Source organism: Calliopsis andreniformis, chromosome 9 (genome assembly GCF_051401765.1).
Source record: "Calliopsis andreniformis isolate RMS-2024a chromosome 9, iyCalAndr_principal, whole genome shotgun sequence".
Lineage (NCBI taxonomy): Eukaryota > Metazoa > Arthropoda > Insecta > Hymenoptera > Andrenidae > Calliopsis > Calliopsis andreniformis.
In genome coordinates, this window is record NC_135070.1 from 19513009 (window position 1) to 19531733 (window position 18725).

The window sequence follows — 18725 nt, forward strand, 5'->3', positions numbered from 1 at the left end:
GCAAGTCAGCCGCGTTCTTTGTTCCTTTTTCTCATCGATTACAATTAGTCTATCCGTTCGAGACTCCGAAACGCACAATGAAAAACGCGCATGCACCTTTTCTTCGAAGCTTGTTAAAAATCTTGCGTCTTAATCATTTTGCAGTGAGCTCTCATCGTTTAACTCGTAATTATCGACGGAATGAATCACACCGCAATTACTCTCGCAAAGGAATCGCGACCGTGATCGCGTCTCAGCTCGACACTTTTCGTGCGATCGCATCGCTTTTGCCAAACGCATTTTTCCCACCAATTACGCTTTCCTCTAAGACAAAAATCAAACTCCAAACCTTTTCCTACTTTTCCATTTTTCTTAACATATCAACACTTCCTTTTTCATCCTTTTTCGTTAGCTCTTACATTTGGCTTCCACGAACTTCCACACGCCTCGAAAAGAAAAAAATAGTTCTCGAAGTTCACTCGATACGGAGTTACCGAGTCAAGGATAAGGCTATGACGATCGAACGCTTTCCACCGCCTTGTTTGACCATGTGACACGCGCCGGTGGGATGTTAATGACGGGCTTTGTCGCGAAACCGTCCCGTGACACAACTGTTTCAGCCTGGTCCGAGATCAGAGATGACTACGATTACGATTCTTGCAAGGACAAGGTGACAAGCCGATTATCTTGTTCCTGATCGAGGCACTCGCGAAAAGAGAGATTCAGCTGTTCGCTCATGTCCCCCTTCCGGGGCCTGAGTCACCGCGATTAGGGAAGGTCGAGCTCTAGATTCAGTCTTCGCGCTGGACAACTCTACTTTTACGGGTTGACGTATTGGGCCATGGCAGGGCTACTTTTCCTCCTCGTTTTCTCGTTTTGCTGTGAGCCATTCAGCTGACCTAGAGGCTTCTTATTGATGTCGTTGCTCTTGCCAAACTTCTCCATCGCCCTGCTGTAAGATCCTGTGCAGACTCTGCCCCACAGTCTTTTGTCCTCTGCGGAGTGCTTGGTCCTACCTTCGCTCGAGGTTCTCTGAATTTCGCTTCTCTTCCGAATTTTGCTAGAATCCTCCTTCTCCAAGGATACATTTGACCCTGCTGTACCCTGGACGTCCTCCCAAGATACATTCACATCTGATTGAGCACTAGAAGGCGTTGGACAACTGCTGTCACTGGACAAGGAAGAAGACCTCACGAAAGAGGGTGGCACCACCAACTTCATCTTGTTTTCTTCCTCCCTGGGACTCAGAGTAGAGGGTGGTTCGCTGCGAGCTCGATAATTTCCATTTGAGTCCTGACTATCGTAAGGAAGGTTGTCGTTTAAGATTATCTTGGCGATTGAGGTTCTTTTTCTCAAGTTCTCCATGTTCTCTTTCGGCGTGCTCTGGAAAGTGTCCACTCTTTGTAGAATATCTTTTAGATTGACACTCTCTGGTTTTGATTTCTCTGTTTTCTGGGTCTTTGAGGGGGTTCTACCATTCGTGATCACAGAAGATGGCTTTTTACTCGTGTCCTGAGAGTCTTCTCTAGTATGGCACGTTACTTCAGGATATATGTAGTTAGGCAGTCTTTCTTTCTGTCGAATTGGGGTAATGGATGGACGATTCAGAGACGTCTTCTGAGGCTTCTCATTTGATGTGTCCATTGCGTTCATCTTAGCACCCTTCACGCATCGTTTGTACTTCTCATCGATCGTGGTATCGACGTTATCTCGAACGTCAGCACCCTCTGCGAAAATAGAATCGCCATTGAGCTCGATTGGTTGTAAAATAGGCCATCGATCCAGCAGTGTAATTTCTTCAGGCTTTTCGGTCTTTTCTTTCAAGTCCTCAATGCTAGATTTCTTTCCTTCACTCGTAGAATCAGAGACGAATCCTTCAGTGCTGTTTTTTGACTTTTCTCGGTTCTCGTTATCCTCATCATCATCTTCATTACCAGAATCATGGTCAAAGCTCTTCAGTATCCCTTCGTTCTTCTCGTTCTTCTTTCTCAACTCCTCCCAATTCTTGCGGGGCTTGTAGCTTGTCTTCCGTCTGACAATCTTACTTTCTGTGATGTTAATATCTGGTATGAACAGCCTCAAAGCTTTCGTTCCAGTTGGAAAAGTCACCTCGTTGATTCTTTTCTCGGTCATTATTGCCTCCAAACTAGTCTTCGAGGCGACTTCCTGGTGTTTATTAAACGCTGAAACGAGCTGCGCCACAGTGTACTTGGGCTCCTCGGTCTCTGACTCCGTCGAGCGATCTTCTTTATCGTCAGACGTCCCAGAATTATTCGAATGGCTCGAAGCGTCAGAGTGTTGACGCTGGCAGGGACGTTTACCAGCGACGTGATTCGATTCTGCTTCCCGATTCACAGGTGTTTCATCTGAGTCCTCGGTCAAAGTATCCGATTCTATCGATTTCAAGGAATCCAAATTTTCCTCTGACTCGGAGGCCTGTCTTCTAGACACCTCTAAATTATTTTCAACCTTCTCTTTAACTTGTAGCTCCGTATTTTGAACACTCAAATCTTCCTTATCAGAGACATCTTGCAAGTCGTTTAAAACCTCTGAATTACTCACTTCCGAGATACCTATGCTCTCAGTTTCGTTATCATAGCTTATCTTCGTTTCGGTCGAGTCCCCCGAGCTCAACCCTGGGATGTCGTCGCAAGATAAACGATCGTCGACGTCGATCCTCGAAGCATCGATCTCAGCCCCCAGTCGCTTGAAGATTGGCAACATGTCCTCGGTCCTCGCCCGCTGGTAGCTCTTCCTTCTTCGTCTAAGACACTCGAGACTTCTGTATATGTCCAAAACCCCCTGAGACTTGGACAGCGATCTCAGACCATACAGTTTCTCGCGGGATTTACTGATCACAGGATTAATTATCATCCGTGTTTGCAGCGAACTCGAGGTCGTCGACGAGTTTCCGTTCAAGAGGCACGCTTGGGACTGAATCCTGTTCAGGCTTCGTATTCTGGACAGGAGGCCCCGACTCGGCCCATGGTTCAGGTTCGCCTGAGACCGACTCTGCGCTCGACTCAGCAAACCCTGGGTCTGCTCTTGGTTCAGCAGGCAGCTCTGGCTGACGTAGCTCAAGTTGGTTCTAGAGGAGTTCAAGCTGGTTCGAGAATCAGCTGGACTCGGGAACCCCTCGCTACCCTCGAGACTAGATCGACTTCCGGTGAGACGATGACTCAGGCACATCTCGCTCTGCGACAACGAGCAATCCTGCAGGCTTTGATCGCGATGATGATTCGACTCATGAGCGTCGCTCGACAGATTCGCTTGGCTGCTCGTCTGGCTCAAAAGCGCCGCCCTTCGTAGATTCTCCCGGCTGACAACTCGCTCCAACAGAACCTCCCTCGATTTCGACAGGTATCTTCTCAGGTGAGGCGATGCTTGGGTTGGTGCGCCGCGCAGCCAATCGTGACGCAGGCATTGTTTCGCTGTCATTCGTGCACTGGAAGGAGCATGAGATTGTAGAATAATTATTCTTGAAAATTTTTTGCCCAGTGGGGTCCGAGTTATATGACTGGCGTACCTTGGGTCTAGCACCAGAAGCCTCGCGACGAAGTCCTTTGCCTGCGCGGAGATGTCTCCAAAAAGTTCCTCGGGGAAATCTACCTCTCCTAAAGAAATATTCTGGAACGTTTCTTGGTCGGTTTCACCACCGAAGGGGGAGAATCCTGTCAGCAAAACGTAGGTCGTCACACCGAGGGACCTATAAGGACCAAAGGTTCCTGAAACCCTTTTCTACCAGAAAGTTGAACTAGAATTGAATTTGTTTTTCGTTTTTCACGTACCACATATCAGCAGCCAATGTAATTGGTTCATAGTGTAAAATCTCTGGCGCTGAAATCAAGAAAGGCGCGTGTTTCAGTCTGTCACGGAATCATTAGCTACGCGGATGTTGTTCAGTTTAATGACCTCATTCACGAATCTGATTCGTGATGCCATCCGTCGACGTCATTTTTATTTACACACGAAGATTGACCACTCAGTGGGCGTCGATAATCGAAAGAAAGCGATCTACGAAGACGTAGAATCGCCTCTGCGTTGTTTGCTCTCACGAACGCCCATTAAGCATATCATTATCGCCATTACGGTCGTTTTTCGCCGTGTCTCTGTAGCTAGGAATCTATAAAATTGCGATAAAAGCTGAGGTTGACGGGCTACTCGCGGACGCAATCCCTCAAGATAGGATCGTGATGACCGTTCTCGTTTATTTTCTAGAAACGCCAAATACGATTAACATATTCGACGATACGATCGCGCTGTGCTGGTCCTATTATTCAACGAATTGATACGATCAGCGGGAATAATGGCACGCATCAATTATATCGTTAACTGTGCGCAGCCCACGACCGTGGACTTCTCGTTGAATAAACTTTGCTCGTGATTCTTTCGTTTCGTATTGTAAACGTAAGACACTTCATGCGAGGACAAAGGGACCTTATTATCGTTCGTTTAGACGACGGAGATTAGATTTTTATGTACGAAGGAGAAACGAGCGGAATTAACCCGATGGTATGGAGTGCTTCGAAAGTTGCCTATATGCTTTGCTATAAGATAGAGTCCTCTGAACTTTTCTCCTTTTTTAGCAGAAAAAAATTTGGCGACTGTCAGTCGCGACTAGGCCCGATTCAAACTCGCCCAACTGTGAATCGTGCGCGAACGTCTGAGATTTATGATAATGATCACTAACGCATGATCATCTGGCAAGAGTTTCTATAAAAGTTCACGATGATCGAGTCAGAATCTCGCTCTAACTGTTCTCTTCTCCCCTTCTTTCTGGATTCGCGTCAATGCCGATTACCTTGCCTGAAACGACGCGATTCGATATATCGGTTGCAATTATCCGTTCCCCTTGTACGTTTATTAAAGGCCGACGTCGGTGGCGAACGTGGTAATGAGGCTAACGCGTCAATTAATATCGATTATATTCGCGATCGTCACTCGAGATCGTCAATTAGCGAAGCGAAGATATCGATCGGCGGCGATTAAGCGTCGACGCGGCTGAGCAAAAGTGCCGACACACCTGTTCGCGTTTCCCATCGCGACGAATCCGCGGTGCAATGTAACGCAACCGATCCATCATCCCGATAACAGTAAGGTAGCAATTTATATTTCCCGAGAGGCCGAGAGAAAAACGAGAAATATGGTTGCAAATTCGGTGGTAGCGAAGCCTTTACACGACACGTGTTTTGCTTCAGCTGCTTTTATTTCTGATCGTCGCCAGCTTACCCACGTAATCCGGCGTCCCAAGGATCTCACGGACCTCTGTTCCCTCTAAGATTACCCTCGAGATCTCGAAGTCGCAGAGCTTCACCTCGCACTCTGGGAAGCTGCCCATCATCACCAGATTCTGCGGCTGGAACACATAAAATTAGGGTGGTTAGTGAAATTATTTAGAGAAATCTAAAACTAGTGGCAAAGAGCTCTTACACAGGCTCTCAAATTCCTCGGCACAGATAAGACGCTTCTTATTTGAAGCAAAGTTATTTGCAATCATTTCTTTTTTGCATTTTAGATTGGTGCCCTTCTACTTAATCTTCGTTAATACTTTCTGTAATCTTATAAATTGATACCATTCACTGTTGCCCACATATGGCAGTCACAGTGTCGAAGATAAAATTTAGACAAAGTCCTCTGCCGGAAGTTTCCCCAAAACGGAGAGCAAAATGTCCAAGATCGATTTAAGATCTCGGAGGTTGCCAATCAACAGCAATTAGTTGCCATTAATTGAGTCGTTAATCCGCCTCGCGGCGGTGGTTTGTTCCTCTTTTCCACTTTAATTGAATTTCGATCGTAAACAAGGCAGGACCGACGCGAGCGCGATACGGCTGAGCGAGCAGAGCCGCTTTCAGCGCTGGCAATGAACGAAAAGTGGGCTCGTTAATAATTTTCCCGTCCCTCTCGCCTTATCGCTGCACGGAATTCAATTATGAACAAGTTCGAGCATTGTCCCGACTACTTTCGTCGTGCATCGATACTCGGTTATTGAGACGCTTGACGTCATTCGGATCGTGAAATTTGCATATGTTAACGATCGTTACAAGTAGGAACGCTTTCACTCACAACAAGCTACTTTGTAACACACCTGTTGGCTGTCGAAGTTGATTCACTCTGTGTTGCAATTCTAGTCTGTCTATGATAAGAGTAGGCTATTGCGATAGTTACTGCAAGGCATATCATAGTTGAAAGACAAGATGTAAACTAAATTGTAAATGAAGAAATGAAGAAATAGTGAAGAAATGAAGTTAGACTGAAAAAATAGAGAAAAATGAACACCTTTCTATTCTCAGTTCCACTGTCAACACGATATCCATTCATTACACGATTCTCACAATTGATACGAATCAACGCACGCCTCATGTTAACTCCATTCCGTTTAAAGAAAAAACAGAAGATGTTGCTACATTTCTGTGGCAAATAAACCTGCCAGTATTCACAATAAACCAGGAGGAAGAATATATGCGCGTCCACGTTCTTCCCTGGCGCGTTTCGCGAATTCCCAATGATCCACAGGAACGATAAAAGAAATCTTCCAATGACTTTAGTGCATGTAAACGCCATTGCATTAAACAACCTCGGCAATTAGCGGGCCGATCGCACGATCAGACGACTACTGCCCAGCGGGGCATCCTCATGTCGTGCTACTGCAACACTGTTGAAGCCCGCTATTCAACTAAACGCTGAATGTTGTACGACAGCTACTGTATTGCAGCATCCTCTCCTTTTTTCCCCCTCGCGCTTAATTTCGCGATAAACCTTAATTGTCGTGGCTGATTTACCGCACCAGAAAAAATAAGAAGGGAAGGAAGCGAAGGTTGCTCGGCTTCAGAAAAGACGAAAGGGGAAAAAGGTGGACCCGTAGCTAGCGTGCCTCGTGATTCGCGCTTCATTCGATGGAACATCGCGGCCATTTACATAAACACGGCAGATGCTGTTACGATAAATTCAACTCGGCGCGGGGAATAGAATGGAATATTAAGTTTCTCGGTGTACACGCGCGAGCATCGAGGCTGCGATCTCAGCTGGCTGCGCATCCTATTGCAAGCTCGATACCACCGATTTTTGCCTTCGTACAGGAGGACGCGTTTTATTCGCGCGACGAGGGCTGCATAAGAATGTAACCTATATCCAATCTCTCTGCTCGTTTCCCGAAGCCTAGATTTCCAGAAGGCCATTTCAATGCGCTTCCTTCTACGGGGATGACCCTTTAATCGCGATAGAGAATATAAAGTGGGTGATAGAGGCGGGACTCGCTCGAGATCTGGGCATCTTGATTGGTGGAGGCTTGCTAGGAGAAGGGTGTTGCAATTCAATGCAACATTGAGGACTAGGAAGTCGTGTGGTACAATTGCAGTCTTTTCCAAATGAGAAATATTACTGTTCTAGACACTTAACGTGGTCTGAGTTACGTTCATTCCTATTATAAGGAGCAAGGATGTTTTATAATTCAATGTTACGTTAATTATTTTACGTCATACAGAGAGTATAATGAGTTGAAAGTAGTATTATCCAGTGTCTACTAGGAAATCAACATATGTACAAGTTCTTCTGCTTAAAGAAATATCTGTCACTCTGCTTGGTTTTTTCGAGTATTATTAAAATATTACTCGTATAGATCAACGAAAAACGCATTATGTAAGCTGAGCAACTCCCTCGCGGGACTAAACGAAGCGTTCACGTATTCGTTCCGGTAGAATCTTCCTCGCATCAACGCTAGGGTCCTTGGAGGTACCCGCGTGGGTGTATCTGAATATTCAAAGCTTCTCTCGGTAGTCCCGGCACGCGGTTGATAAATAATGACAAAAGACGCAAAAATAATCCTCGGTTCCCGAGATGCGCAATTCAGCGAGAGTCATCGAGCGCGCGCTTCAAGGGGAATGGGACGACACAGATCGGACACTCGAGTTCGGGTCTGTTCTTCAAGTGGAATTATACGGTCGCGATTAGACGACTTTTCTTTAAAGCTTATCTTTCTGTTACATCATTTTGTCACTCAAAGTAAGTGTTAGTAAATCATTCTACTATACCACCACTTGCTTCGATACTTTTTGTAAACTGGGTCAGTGACATTATGCAATTTCTACCCGTCCGATAAATGAATAAATAACGTCCTTTCGAAAGGATACGAAGCGTGAATGGGTTAATCGCGTCCTCGAGCGTCGTAAGTCGCGTTAATTGACCCTTTTTCTTATTTCGAGCGGGCAAACGGCACTCGATCGGACGTAACGTCGTCGAATCCCACGCGATCGAATCTCGGACGATTGACTCGCTGGCCATACAACAGCGTGGGCCGAAACATCGAATAACTCGCACCGAGATACCTATGTCGCGTCCTCCCCGAACCATTCACCTTGGACAGAGAAAATCAACCAGGCATGATCCACTCGAAATAGCTTGCGACACCGTGAATTTCAACTCTAGTATCGCGCAGAATCACGTTAGAAAGGGAATCTAAGCGGACTCATTAACTGTCGAGGATTGTCCTTTTAAGCGTGGTCGAAATAAGCCGAGGCGTTTGATTGAATTCCCTCTTCTCCTCCTCCGCCACGGTAAATGTCGCCAGAGACACCCAGAGGTGCTCCAGTTACGGTGAACAGGTTAGCTATCGCGGAGACGCGAACAGAGAGCCAGTGATTCATCGAGTGCGAACTGTCCAGCTGAATGCGATTACTTCTTTGCACTGAGAAGACGTGGGAGCTTCATGCGCCTTTTCTTTCTTGCGATTCATGCATTTTCTTCCACAGTTTTGAGCGACGCTACGAATTTCTCTGCAAGGGTATCTTCTGAGGTGTCCAGGAAACTGAGCCCCTTGAGTTGACTATCTTCTCTCGAGCTGCGCGATTCCTTCCTTTCTCTTTCGCGGGAATTTCGCGAGTTATCAGCAGCTGCTCCAGTTATGGCGCTCAGACATAGGTACCTGAGCGTTCAGCGAGATAGAGACCAGGTGTGATTCACCGACGAAGTCAGGGCGTGGTCGTTCCACCGCGAACAGCGTGGGGTCTTATTGCGTTCTGTTTTTCCTCCACCCTGGATGATCGTCTAAGAGCACTAGTTATGCAAACTAGTGCAACTATAGTCTATTCTTTCGAGCTTCCATTGAAACAATCGCAGAATAGTTGGACAGTCTTGTCCTATAACTCCTCCACTCTTCAGCTGACTTTAGATAATACAATCACCGCTGGCAAACGCTGGGAAATGTACGTTCAACCGTGACCTGTGTACGAATTCTATCTATCAATTCGAGGCTCGCGCTGGCGTTGGTCAGCATTTGCATTCTGTGACTCTTTTACGTCTCCACAATTCTGTTCTCTGCGTTTCGCATGTTGCGAATTTAAAGCCTCTGAACCCAATGTCGATTAAGTAATTCCAACTCAATAGAGAATATCCCTTTCCAAATAATTCTGCATGTGTCAAGTTTTGATGCCAAGTGAACGTGCCAGCATTTGCCACGTAGTCGGGTTAATATTCAGCGACACTGACAAAGCGATCACAAAGATGCTGAGCAAGAATTCAAGAAAGTAATAAAGAACAGCTGGAAGCGTCGGGGTCGTCCGACTTCTCGCCACGGATAAAAGGATTGCTTCTCGTTATCCTCGCGAGAATTTCGCGAAAGGTCGACGAGCGTTCTCTATGGAACAACATCCTCGGCCCTGAAGTCGGTCCGAGACTCACGGCGCGAGCGGCCAGCGAGCGCGCGTGCCAACTTTTATCAGCGAGGCTCCACGTAAATCCTGTCGCGAAAGTCGAACGGCACCGAGGGCTGGACGTTGTTTATCCAGTCGCCGATTCGAATTCGATTACTCCGCTCGTTCGCGCTTCGGAACACCCTGTACGTGCGTAAATACTGGTACAAACCGCGCGAGCATGTTCGTGTCTCACCTTCGACGGAACTTACGATCCATAAAAAGAGAAAGACGCGGATTGACCGATTAACAATCGGTCGGAGGGAACGTTAAATTTGTTCGATCGTAAATTCATGGCTTGTGACGCGTCTCCCTCGGCGTCGATTTGCTTTGTTCATCAGATCGAATTTCTCTGTTGTCGGGAGTAGAGCATTGCCATTATTGTTCCTTAGTATGGAGAAATGGCCATTGATCGATTTTATGAGAGGCAATGGTAATCATTGTTGCGTTACTGAAGTAGCAGGCTTACAGGATTGAGTCACGAAAATTTGGTTGAATTTTACTTGATAAATGAAAGCGATGGAAGAAAAGTGAAAGCTGATGAAGGTTCTACTATGTCCTAGAAATCCGAAATATCGAGTTTCTGTAGCATCCCAGAAGCTTCATTTCCATCCATAAGAAGTCGAACCCCGCTGCACAGACTCCCAGCACGAAACTCTTAATTACGCGGACGCTATACTTTACGGTCAGAGTAGTCTCACGTAAAAATGCTCTGGGGAAGTTCGCCAGAGAGCGAGAGAGCCGAGAGACAGCGAGGCCGGTCATTACTGGTCCGTGAAAAAAGACGGTCGCCTCGGCGAACGGAGCGACAAGCTGAAAATACGAGACACGGGCTTTCATTCGACGACACGCGGCGCGACTCGCTTCTCTTTTTCCCCCCTTTGTGCGCTGGCTAAGAGGCGTTCGCGTTTCCGCGATTGCTGAAATAAAAGGTGCGTTCAGTTGGTCGCGAGCGCGCGCGTGTATCGAGGGGACGCAATAAATTGCACGGGGAACGCGGTGGAACAGGGCCGCGGCGTCGGGCTTTCGTTTCCAGCCCGAGTTCCGCCGTCTTTTTTCGTCTCGCCGTCTAGCAAGGAGGTCCTCGACTGACCGATCAGCCGAGCACCGACCGTGTATCTCTTCTCCTTTGTCTGGCTAAGGACGTAAAAGGCGATTCCAATTTGTTTGCCGACCGTTTTATCGCGGAATCGCCGTGCTCGGCTGTCGCGACGACAGCGATCGCAATTAAACCTCCGGCTGATAGTTCTCCGATCGGTTGGGCCCTATCTCGAGCCAGAAAACGAGTGGAACGTGTTTCCTCGCCTGAGACGACGATCATTTCAGGGAAGACGATAATATCGAGTTTATTGCAGCGTGAATGGGGTTGTGTCAATCATATAGCAAATGATAATTTAGGTGGAGGTGAATAGAGGACAGTTGGCTTAGATGAGAAGCTAACACAATGCATTCTTTCAGCCATCTAGTCACTATAAAAACAAGGAAAGGGGACAATACGTGAAAATAGAATGTCTCGCCTCAAAAGTCGTCAGTTCTCCTCCTAGATTCACCTTTCTTGTGCAGGCGTCCGAATCTCCCAAATCGAGCGGCTGGGAGGCGTCCAGCGGCGACTGGAATCTGGTTTCGATTCTCGCGGCACCGCGACTAAATAGTTCAACGACGCGTTAAACATCTCGCTTTACGAGGAAAATCAAGTCCCGTCATCGCGACGATTTATATTTAGCGTTCTCCAGTTACTCGGAGCAGCATTGCAGCGGATTTCTAGGATTTACGGGACATAGAAGGCCTTGTTAATTGCCGACCTACACCACGTAATGAGAATGGCATCGGCCGAGACTTTGGACTGAAATCCTAGGCAGGATCGGCCGATTGTGTTCGAATTCTTGAAGAATGCCTCACGCTGGACTCGGCTAGCCACGAAACACTCTTTTGGCTCACGCGTCAAAAGAAAATCGTCGGAACTATCCGGTGACGCGGCTCGTCAGGCTAACTCGATTCCGGGATCCGGATATACGAGAAACGTGACAAGTTCGCGTCGACCTTTTATGGGTCGAACTTACCTTGATGTCCAAATGGGCGATATTTCTCTCGTGGAGGTAGGCGAGTCCTTCTACTAGCTGCTTCACGAAGTGCACCACGTCACCTTCGAGGGGCACCAAATCGCCGTCGATGAGCGTTTGTAGATCGCCCCCAGGGGCGCTAAAAGGTTCAAAATTTTCAATCATGAAAATTCAGTTTTCTCGTCTACCATATGCTGAGAAAAGATACGGAATAAAAAAATTTTGAATCTTTTGTTTCATCATATTTGTCATATTGAAAATTGCAAAGTTTGGGGAAACACACAGACTCACTAGAATTTTTTTCGGGGATGCAGTTTGCAGGAGCATAAAATTGGAACCTTCCCCTTTAATTTAAAAAAAAGATCAAGTCGATACAATTTTTTTTCGCAAAGTTACAGCACTTTAAAGTAGCCTTTGCATTTTTGCTGTACATCGGGTACGGCCAATATCGACGATACATGCAAGGATTACTTTAAAGTGCTGTAACTTTGTGAAAAAAAATCGTATCGACTTGATCTTTTTTTTAAATTAAAGGGGAAGATTCTAATTTGATATTACTGTAAGCTGCATCCCCGAAAAAAATTTTGGCAAGTCCATGTATCCCGTCAAATTTTGTATTTTTTTATGTGACAAACATGCTCTCAAATTGAAGGAATTCCAATGGTAGGTGTGCATTAATCTTAAAGTCAAGACATAGTATCTTAAACTAGAGATTTCAAGCTTTAATTTAAAAAAAAGATCATGATCCTACGACAATTTTTTACGGAGTTATCATCAGTCAAAGTTCGCTAATTTTTGCTCGAAACTTTTTTTTATTTCATAATCTTTTTTTGCCATGTATTAACCCTAAAGTTATTAGTATCTTAGATACTCACTACTCCATCACAAGGATGATTTCTTTGGGGGTTTCGTAGACATCGTGTAAACGGACTACGCGCGGCGATTGCGAGCAGAGGGACAGCAGAGCGATCTCGTGTCTCAGTTCTGCGCTGCAGTCCGCGTTGAATCTGTTTCTCGACGAGTATTTTGCAGCGTAGAGGATGCCAGTGGATCGGGACCTGCAGCGATACACTTTCGCCCATTGTCCGCTGTGAAAAAGTTCCAGATCTATTAGTAACTTTTCAAACGATTACCTTTCATACGGAATAAATTACCCTTTTGTTGTGCAGTGTAATGTATAACTTGAGCTTTTATGGGGAGTACAATGATCTAGATTATTGTATCTTAATTTTTTCTCTTGCTTATGGTAATAAAATTATGCAACAAGGAAATGGTGAACACTTCCTGATGAATATAAATTCACTATTTGCGATACAACTTTTTGAAAACCTTTTTGCTTGCATTTATGAAATCGAAGTGAATGATACGGTACCAGGTTTCTAATAAACCAAATCACCTTTTAAGAACATAATAGGGTGAGTATGCAACTCTCAAATTACATGGCGCAGTAAAGAGGCGTTTAATTCAAGGATAGGTACTAAAAACAAAATTGGAAAGCCATACGAAATGACCAAAACCAGTCATAAACGCTCTCCAATCCCATCATCTCGCAAAATAGCCAAATGATTGATTCAACAAAATTGCTGAGGATCCGAGGGGGCGGATCTGGCGAAGGTTTCTCTGGCCAGTGTCTTGGCCAAAGGTGGTCGAGCCTCAGCAAAGTTAAACGTACGCATAAAAGACGAAAGCAGCGACGAAATTTCGCTGGCCATCAGCGGGATTTTTACGACCGTCGCGGAGATTTCCGAGCGTCTCCGCGGCAAGGTCGACGCCGCGGCGCCTCCGAAGGCTGCGCCCGCAACGCGTGCACCCGAAGCGAGCGCTTTTACGCGCCTCTGCCTCGGCTACGCGCAGCGCGGACTTTATTACGCAAACGGCCCACGCAAACGATGCTCTTCCTCGCGCTGGCCGAGTTCTCGAAACATCGAAACTCGAACACCAACGACCGAATAACCAGCAAATATCATCGCAATACTACTTCAGCTATAATTCGATTCGTTTCAAATGCGCTGAGTGTCTCGGTATTCCATTGGAGACAGAAATATCGTGGAGGTCAATGCACAAATATATTGCCAATAAATATGTCTCGCATTTGCATACTGTGGGAATCGGAAGGCCTACCAACGAAGAGAAATTGAGGCTCACCAATCATCGATCGGACGTAAATGTTATACACTGTTAATATACTACCAGCGAAAATCTGCAAGTCTCTTGCCAATTTCGTCGAAATTGTCCTGAGTGACGAAGAGATCGAGTACCTGCGAGAACACAAGGATATAGACATGTATAGTAAGCGAATTAGATAAAAATCTATTCCAGCACTCCGAATTGGAAATTTTACGAGGGTTCACAAGGCTTCGACCAAGTCTACTGAAATTTCCTAGATCTCTAAAATAGGCTACTGCAATGGGACCACTATCCGCTAGCAATATTCCTTCATATAGGGTCTTGCGACCCACTTTTCAACACCGATTGAATATTCTACGCTTCAAACACTTGACTTATCAAATTCGTCTCCAAACAAATATTACTTTACGCTTTACATCAAGTCGACTGAACTCTCACCCCCAATACTCTGATAAAAAGTCACAGAAGGGATCAAGGGAAAAATAGCTCCCAAAGCAATAACCATATCCCCTGGTCCAATATTCCGATAACACACCACCGAGGAGTCCTTCAATTGTACCAGGGATCCGCAGAGAGTCGTAACGAGCATCTGATAGTGGGTGCAATTAACTTTAATCGTTTCCAATTTGGAGACCGAGCCGGGCTCGCCTCGTTTTTCCCGGCCTCCCCCTTCGCGATTTTTGCCCGTCGCTCGGCGTGGATTCAAGGCCCGTGTTCTAAAAGTAATTACCAGGTGTGCTCGCCGCTGGATCGCTCGCTTATTCGCGATACCGAATCGCGATCACGCTCACTGAATCACCAGTGATCTACAGGCCGGCGCGATCGCGCTATATACGGCGGCAGGCGCGCGTTATTCCGACAATCGAGACGATTAAACTCGCCTGCGATTATTGGAGATCGAGGGGCAGCGGTAATCGTAGGAAAATTGGATTTCAATGGGGATCGAGGGCACTCGAGCGTCCTGAGATTGAGGTATTCGGGATCGAATGGGTCCGGAAATCGAGGCGAGCTCTTTTCAACGCGTCAACCCTGAGCTCGCTGCTCTCGATCGGCTGGAAAACAAGTACATAACTTCTTCGCGAATGTAATTGGCTGCTCGGCTTTCGAGCTAAGTTCCGCGAGGATACTCGACACTTGGACGCGGTAACCCGCACCGCCGCTGGCGCGTATGATTAATTGTTCCCTGCGAACTGCGGCGCTACATGCAAATTACACGTGAAGGCTAACACCGAAGTCGAAAAAAGATCCCTTTCTGCGATAAAAGTATCGAAACGTAGGCATCCTGTGGTCCATGGAAACGCCTGAACGTAATCGTCATTTCTCGCTGTCTTCAGCTGTCGATGGTTCCATTGGCTTGGAAAAGCAACGTCCATCGGCAGAAGGGAAGCAGAAGGCTCTTACAATTCCAGTCATACTTGATTAAAGCGCCGCGTTCCCCTTGCGGTTCTCTCCTTGTCAGAGCCGCTCCGCCTAATAATTTATGAAAACATATTACCGTCGTTCGTGATCATTTTTAATCCCAGGGACTGTCACGACAACGAACCATTAACCGTCGGGACGGGGCGAGCGGGTGGTTGGCCAACGATTAACCATTTGTCGCTTCTTCGCTGGTAGAGAAGTCAGTGTTTCGCACGGTCGTGGCCTGGCGACGGTGGTGTTGCTCGTTTTGCGCGAACAGCTCCGTTTCGGTTCGCCTTTCGCGTCTCTCGCGACCGTTTTGGTCCGTGCACGTACGTGCTCCCGCCTAACGAGCCCGGCTTCGAGAAAAAAGGACCGCTGAAAATCGCGAATTCGAAGGGGAAACCGAAAACGAGATAGCCGAGGTGAATAAGGCGGTTCCCGTGCGCTCGTTTCGCGTATCGCGAGCGTACGCCTTTGTGCCCGAGCAAATCCGCTTCATTAAGGATGCAAACGCACGGGAGAGAAACAGAGGCAATCGGGCCTGATATCGAGCAGCCAGTTGGATTATCAATGCGTCGCTGACAGTAGGTTACGCCGCCCATTAAAGTTTCCCATTAACATATCCAATAAATATGAAACGAGCTGAAGTTCACCGGTGAGCGTTTGCTTGGCTATCGATACGAGCTCTGGGCTTCGAAGGAGCTTGCTGCGACGTATTTCGAAATCGGATAGGTGCGCATTTTCTTCTGAGAGAGAGAATTGATCGAGTGACATTCGCGACTTTTCAATTGCGTTTTATAACTCTGGGAGGTTTTCATGTGTTTGTCACAAAGTTTAAGGAATTACAGGCTACAGCCTTGGAATGGAATTATTAAAGCTACAAGGTAGCCATTTGATCTGATTTTTGACGTTAATAACGTTATTGCTTATAAAAATGTCGAGGCCTTCATGTTTTTTATGTGAGAATATGCACGTTTATCATTGGATGTTTCGAGAAGCATTTAATGAGGTAAAAAGATATTTTCGATCGAATATTCCCATGGAAATATGTAATGCAATCGTGAAAGGGACCTTCGAAGGTTGAAATGGAGACTGAACTCGATATTTATATTCATGGTACTATCTCCTAAATGACTGACCAAAACCGCACTTCATTCACCTTATTCAGCGAGTCCTGCAATGTCCCATAAAGTAAATGTGATATACGCACATGACTCCATTCAATATAATAAAGGTAACTTTAGTAATTTTTTTAAAGAAAAGCTTCTTTGTCTTCCATACAATTGTAGCTTAATTCATAAATGAATATAGCAATACAAATATCTGCTTTAAATGGGCTTCTACCATTACGCATTCGAATTCAGAAGGTGTAAAGTAAGCCTGTCAGCATCAATAGTTCCTCTATAAGTTGTCCCAACGACCATCAAACGGGTTCTCCGCAACGTACAATTTAAAATTAAATTATTAGCGAGAAATTACACGTTTGGTGATCCCTAACTCCATTACTTTCGCCACCAAGCCGCGCCATTTACTTCCCTATGATCTCAGCGAGCCTCGTTCGCGCGACGATTAATCGAAGCAGTAAACTTGAATGATGCTCGACACATGTATCTCCACCACGTGTAAATTAACGACAAATTAAATTTAAATATCACGGCCAATGTCCATGTATCACTCTCAGGTTTTAAACCTACCCGTGAGCATCTTCCCCCAAAGGGTGCTATCAAACTGCCACGAACATTTGTTGAAAAAATTTGAAAAATACAATAAATAAAAATTCGTGACTTACTTTGCGAAAGGTTTCGCATCGATCTCATAGTGCTCCGTGATCGGCCCCGTCTTGACCACCCTCGCGAGCTGCGCCTCCTGAACGAGAACCAACCCCTCCTTCACGTGCTTCTCGCTCCACTGCACCCTGCACCTTCCCCTGCACCTCTCCTCGTGACCAGTCTTGTCGTTTGCGCGCTTCGCCTTGGCGTTCGCGCACTTGCCCGACGACGCTTGCAGGTTCCGACGTTGGGGTCGTGGCGAAGTCTTCCTCGCGGACGACATCGTCGGCGACTGATGATTCGGCTGATAGATCATGCTCCCCAAGCTTCGATCGTTCCCTCGGGAGACGGTTCAACGAGCACGATCACGCATACCGACGAGCGCCTGCGAGGAAGCGACGGCAAGCTCGCTCGAAGTGAACACAGTCGCTTCGCCGAATTTTCGAATGGCGCGAGCGAGTCCAGGGCATCGAGCACTGGAAGAAACCAGCGATTGAGCGAGGAGGATCGCTTCTCTCGAGTCTTGGCACGTACCTACGCTCGATTTCCCGACGAGCAAGTCGGTAAATCGACGCTGTGGACCTGGCGAGGAGCAACGACGCTTCCAGAGCCGCGAAACTCGCGAGACCAATGAAACCGAAGCACCGATCGGAGCAGGCGAGGAGGCGTCAACAGTTCGTTGGGCGATCGAAAGCACCGCGCGTCGAAAGGGTCGAGTTCGGTTCCATCCGCTCGATGGAGAGTGTCGAGGATGTTCGCATCTCGAGGCGAGCGACGCCGCGTCGATTCAGCGAGAGATCGCGAGCTCGACGGTCGAGCGCCACGACAGAAACTGGCCACGGGTCGGCGAGGGACCGCGAGCGTTCGTTTCAGCTCGCTTCTCTGTGCTTCTTTCTTGCTCTGGACTCGCTGGACCATAGACTACCGTTCCTCTCCTTCCCTCCTTCGGCCCTTCCTCTCTTTGCTCGCTCCTCGATGACTCCCTCTCCCCCTTCGCGTCTCCCAGTCGACCAAGTCCGCGGATCTCTGCTCGTTGTCCCACCACCTCTTCCTGAAGTGGACACACCGAGAGCTGCGTTGTCGTTGTTGCTGCTGCGGCTGCTTTTAGTGGTGTTTACGGCGCTGCTGGTGGTGTACGGGGCCTCTGACGTAGGTGGTATCCAGCCGAGGCACACGATCGCAGAGCGCACAACGCAGACCGGTGCATTATGCATGTGCATATGTCCCACCCGCGGGGAGGGAGAAAAATTCCGACGATCCAGAGTCGCTTCCTTCCTAGGTCCTCCGATTCTCGCGCGAACTCGCTGCTGCCGTGGACCTTGCGCTAGCCGCGATTCGACGTGATTCGAACCTCGTCCACGGACTGGGAGCCGTTTCTTTGTTCGGTTTATGAGGATGAGTCCATCGCTTCATTTGTACAGAGTGTGCAGATTCCGGAGTACTCTGAGTTATGCAGATTTTAGAGGTGATTCGTAGATTCGAGGAATCTGTGCTAATTTTGCGTGGACTTTAGATGGAGGATCCTGCTGTTGGATTTATTGAGTGTCTTTTTTAGAGAGTCTCTGTGGATCGTGGATATCTGGATTCGTGGGAGAATGTTTCTTCCTTACCCGTTAGGCTTCATGGGTTTACTGATGATTCTATAGATCTTCTGCTTTTTTCTCTGAATTTTACTCACTTTGTTCTTTAGCAACGTGATTCTGTTT

General features: G+C 47.0%; 1 protein-coding gene across 2 annotated transcripts; it reads right to left on the bottom strand.

The window, feature by feature from the left end:
• Positions 1-609: 609 nt before the first annotated feature.
• Positions 610-17472, bottom strand: LOC143182880 (uncharacterized). Of its 2 annotated transcripts, XM_076384185.1 has the most exons (7): positions 17040-17472; positions 12598-12810; positions 11723-11861; positions 5209-5335; positions 3768-3816; positions 3506-3685; positions 610-3424 (listed from the first exon to the last, which is right to left on the bottom strand). In XM_076384185.1, the coding sequence occupies exons 1-7, from the start codon at positions 17333-17335 to the stop codon at positions 799-801; spliced, it is 3630 nt and encodes a 1209-aa protein (XP_076240300.1). In that variant the 5' UTR covers positions 17336-17472; the 3' UTR covers positions 610-798. The 2 variants fall into 2 exon arrangements, with proteins under 2 accessions (XP_076240300.1, XP_076240302.1); XM_076384187.1 differs by lacking the exons at positions 11723-11861; positions 12598-12810 and having other exon boundaries at positions 17040-17177.
• Positions 17473-18725: the final 1253 nt, after the last annotated feature.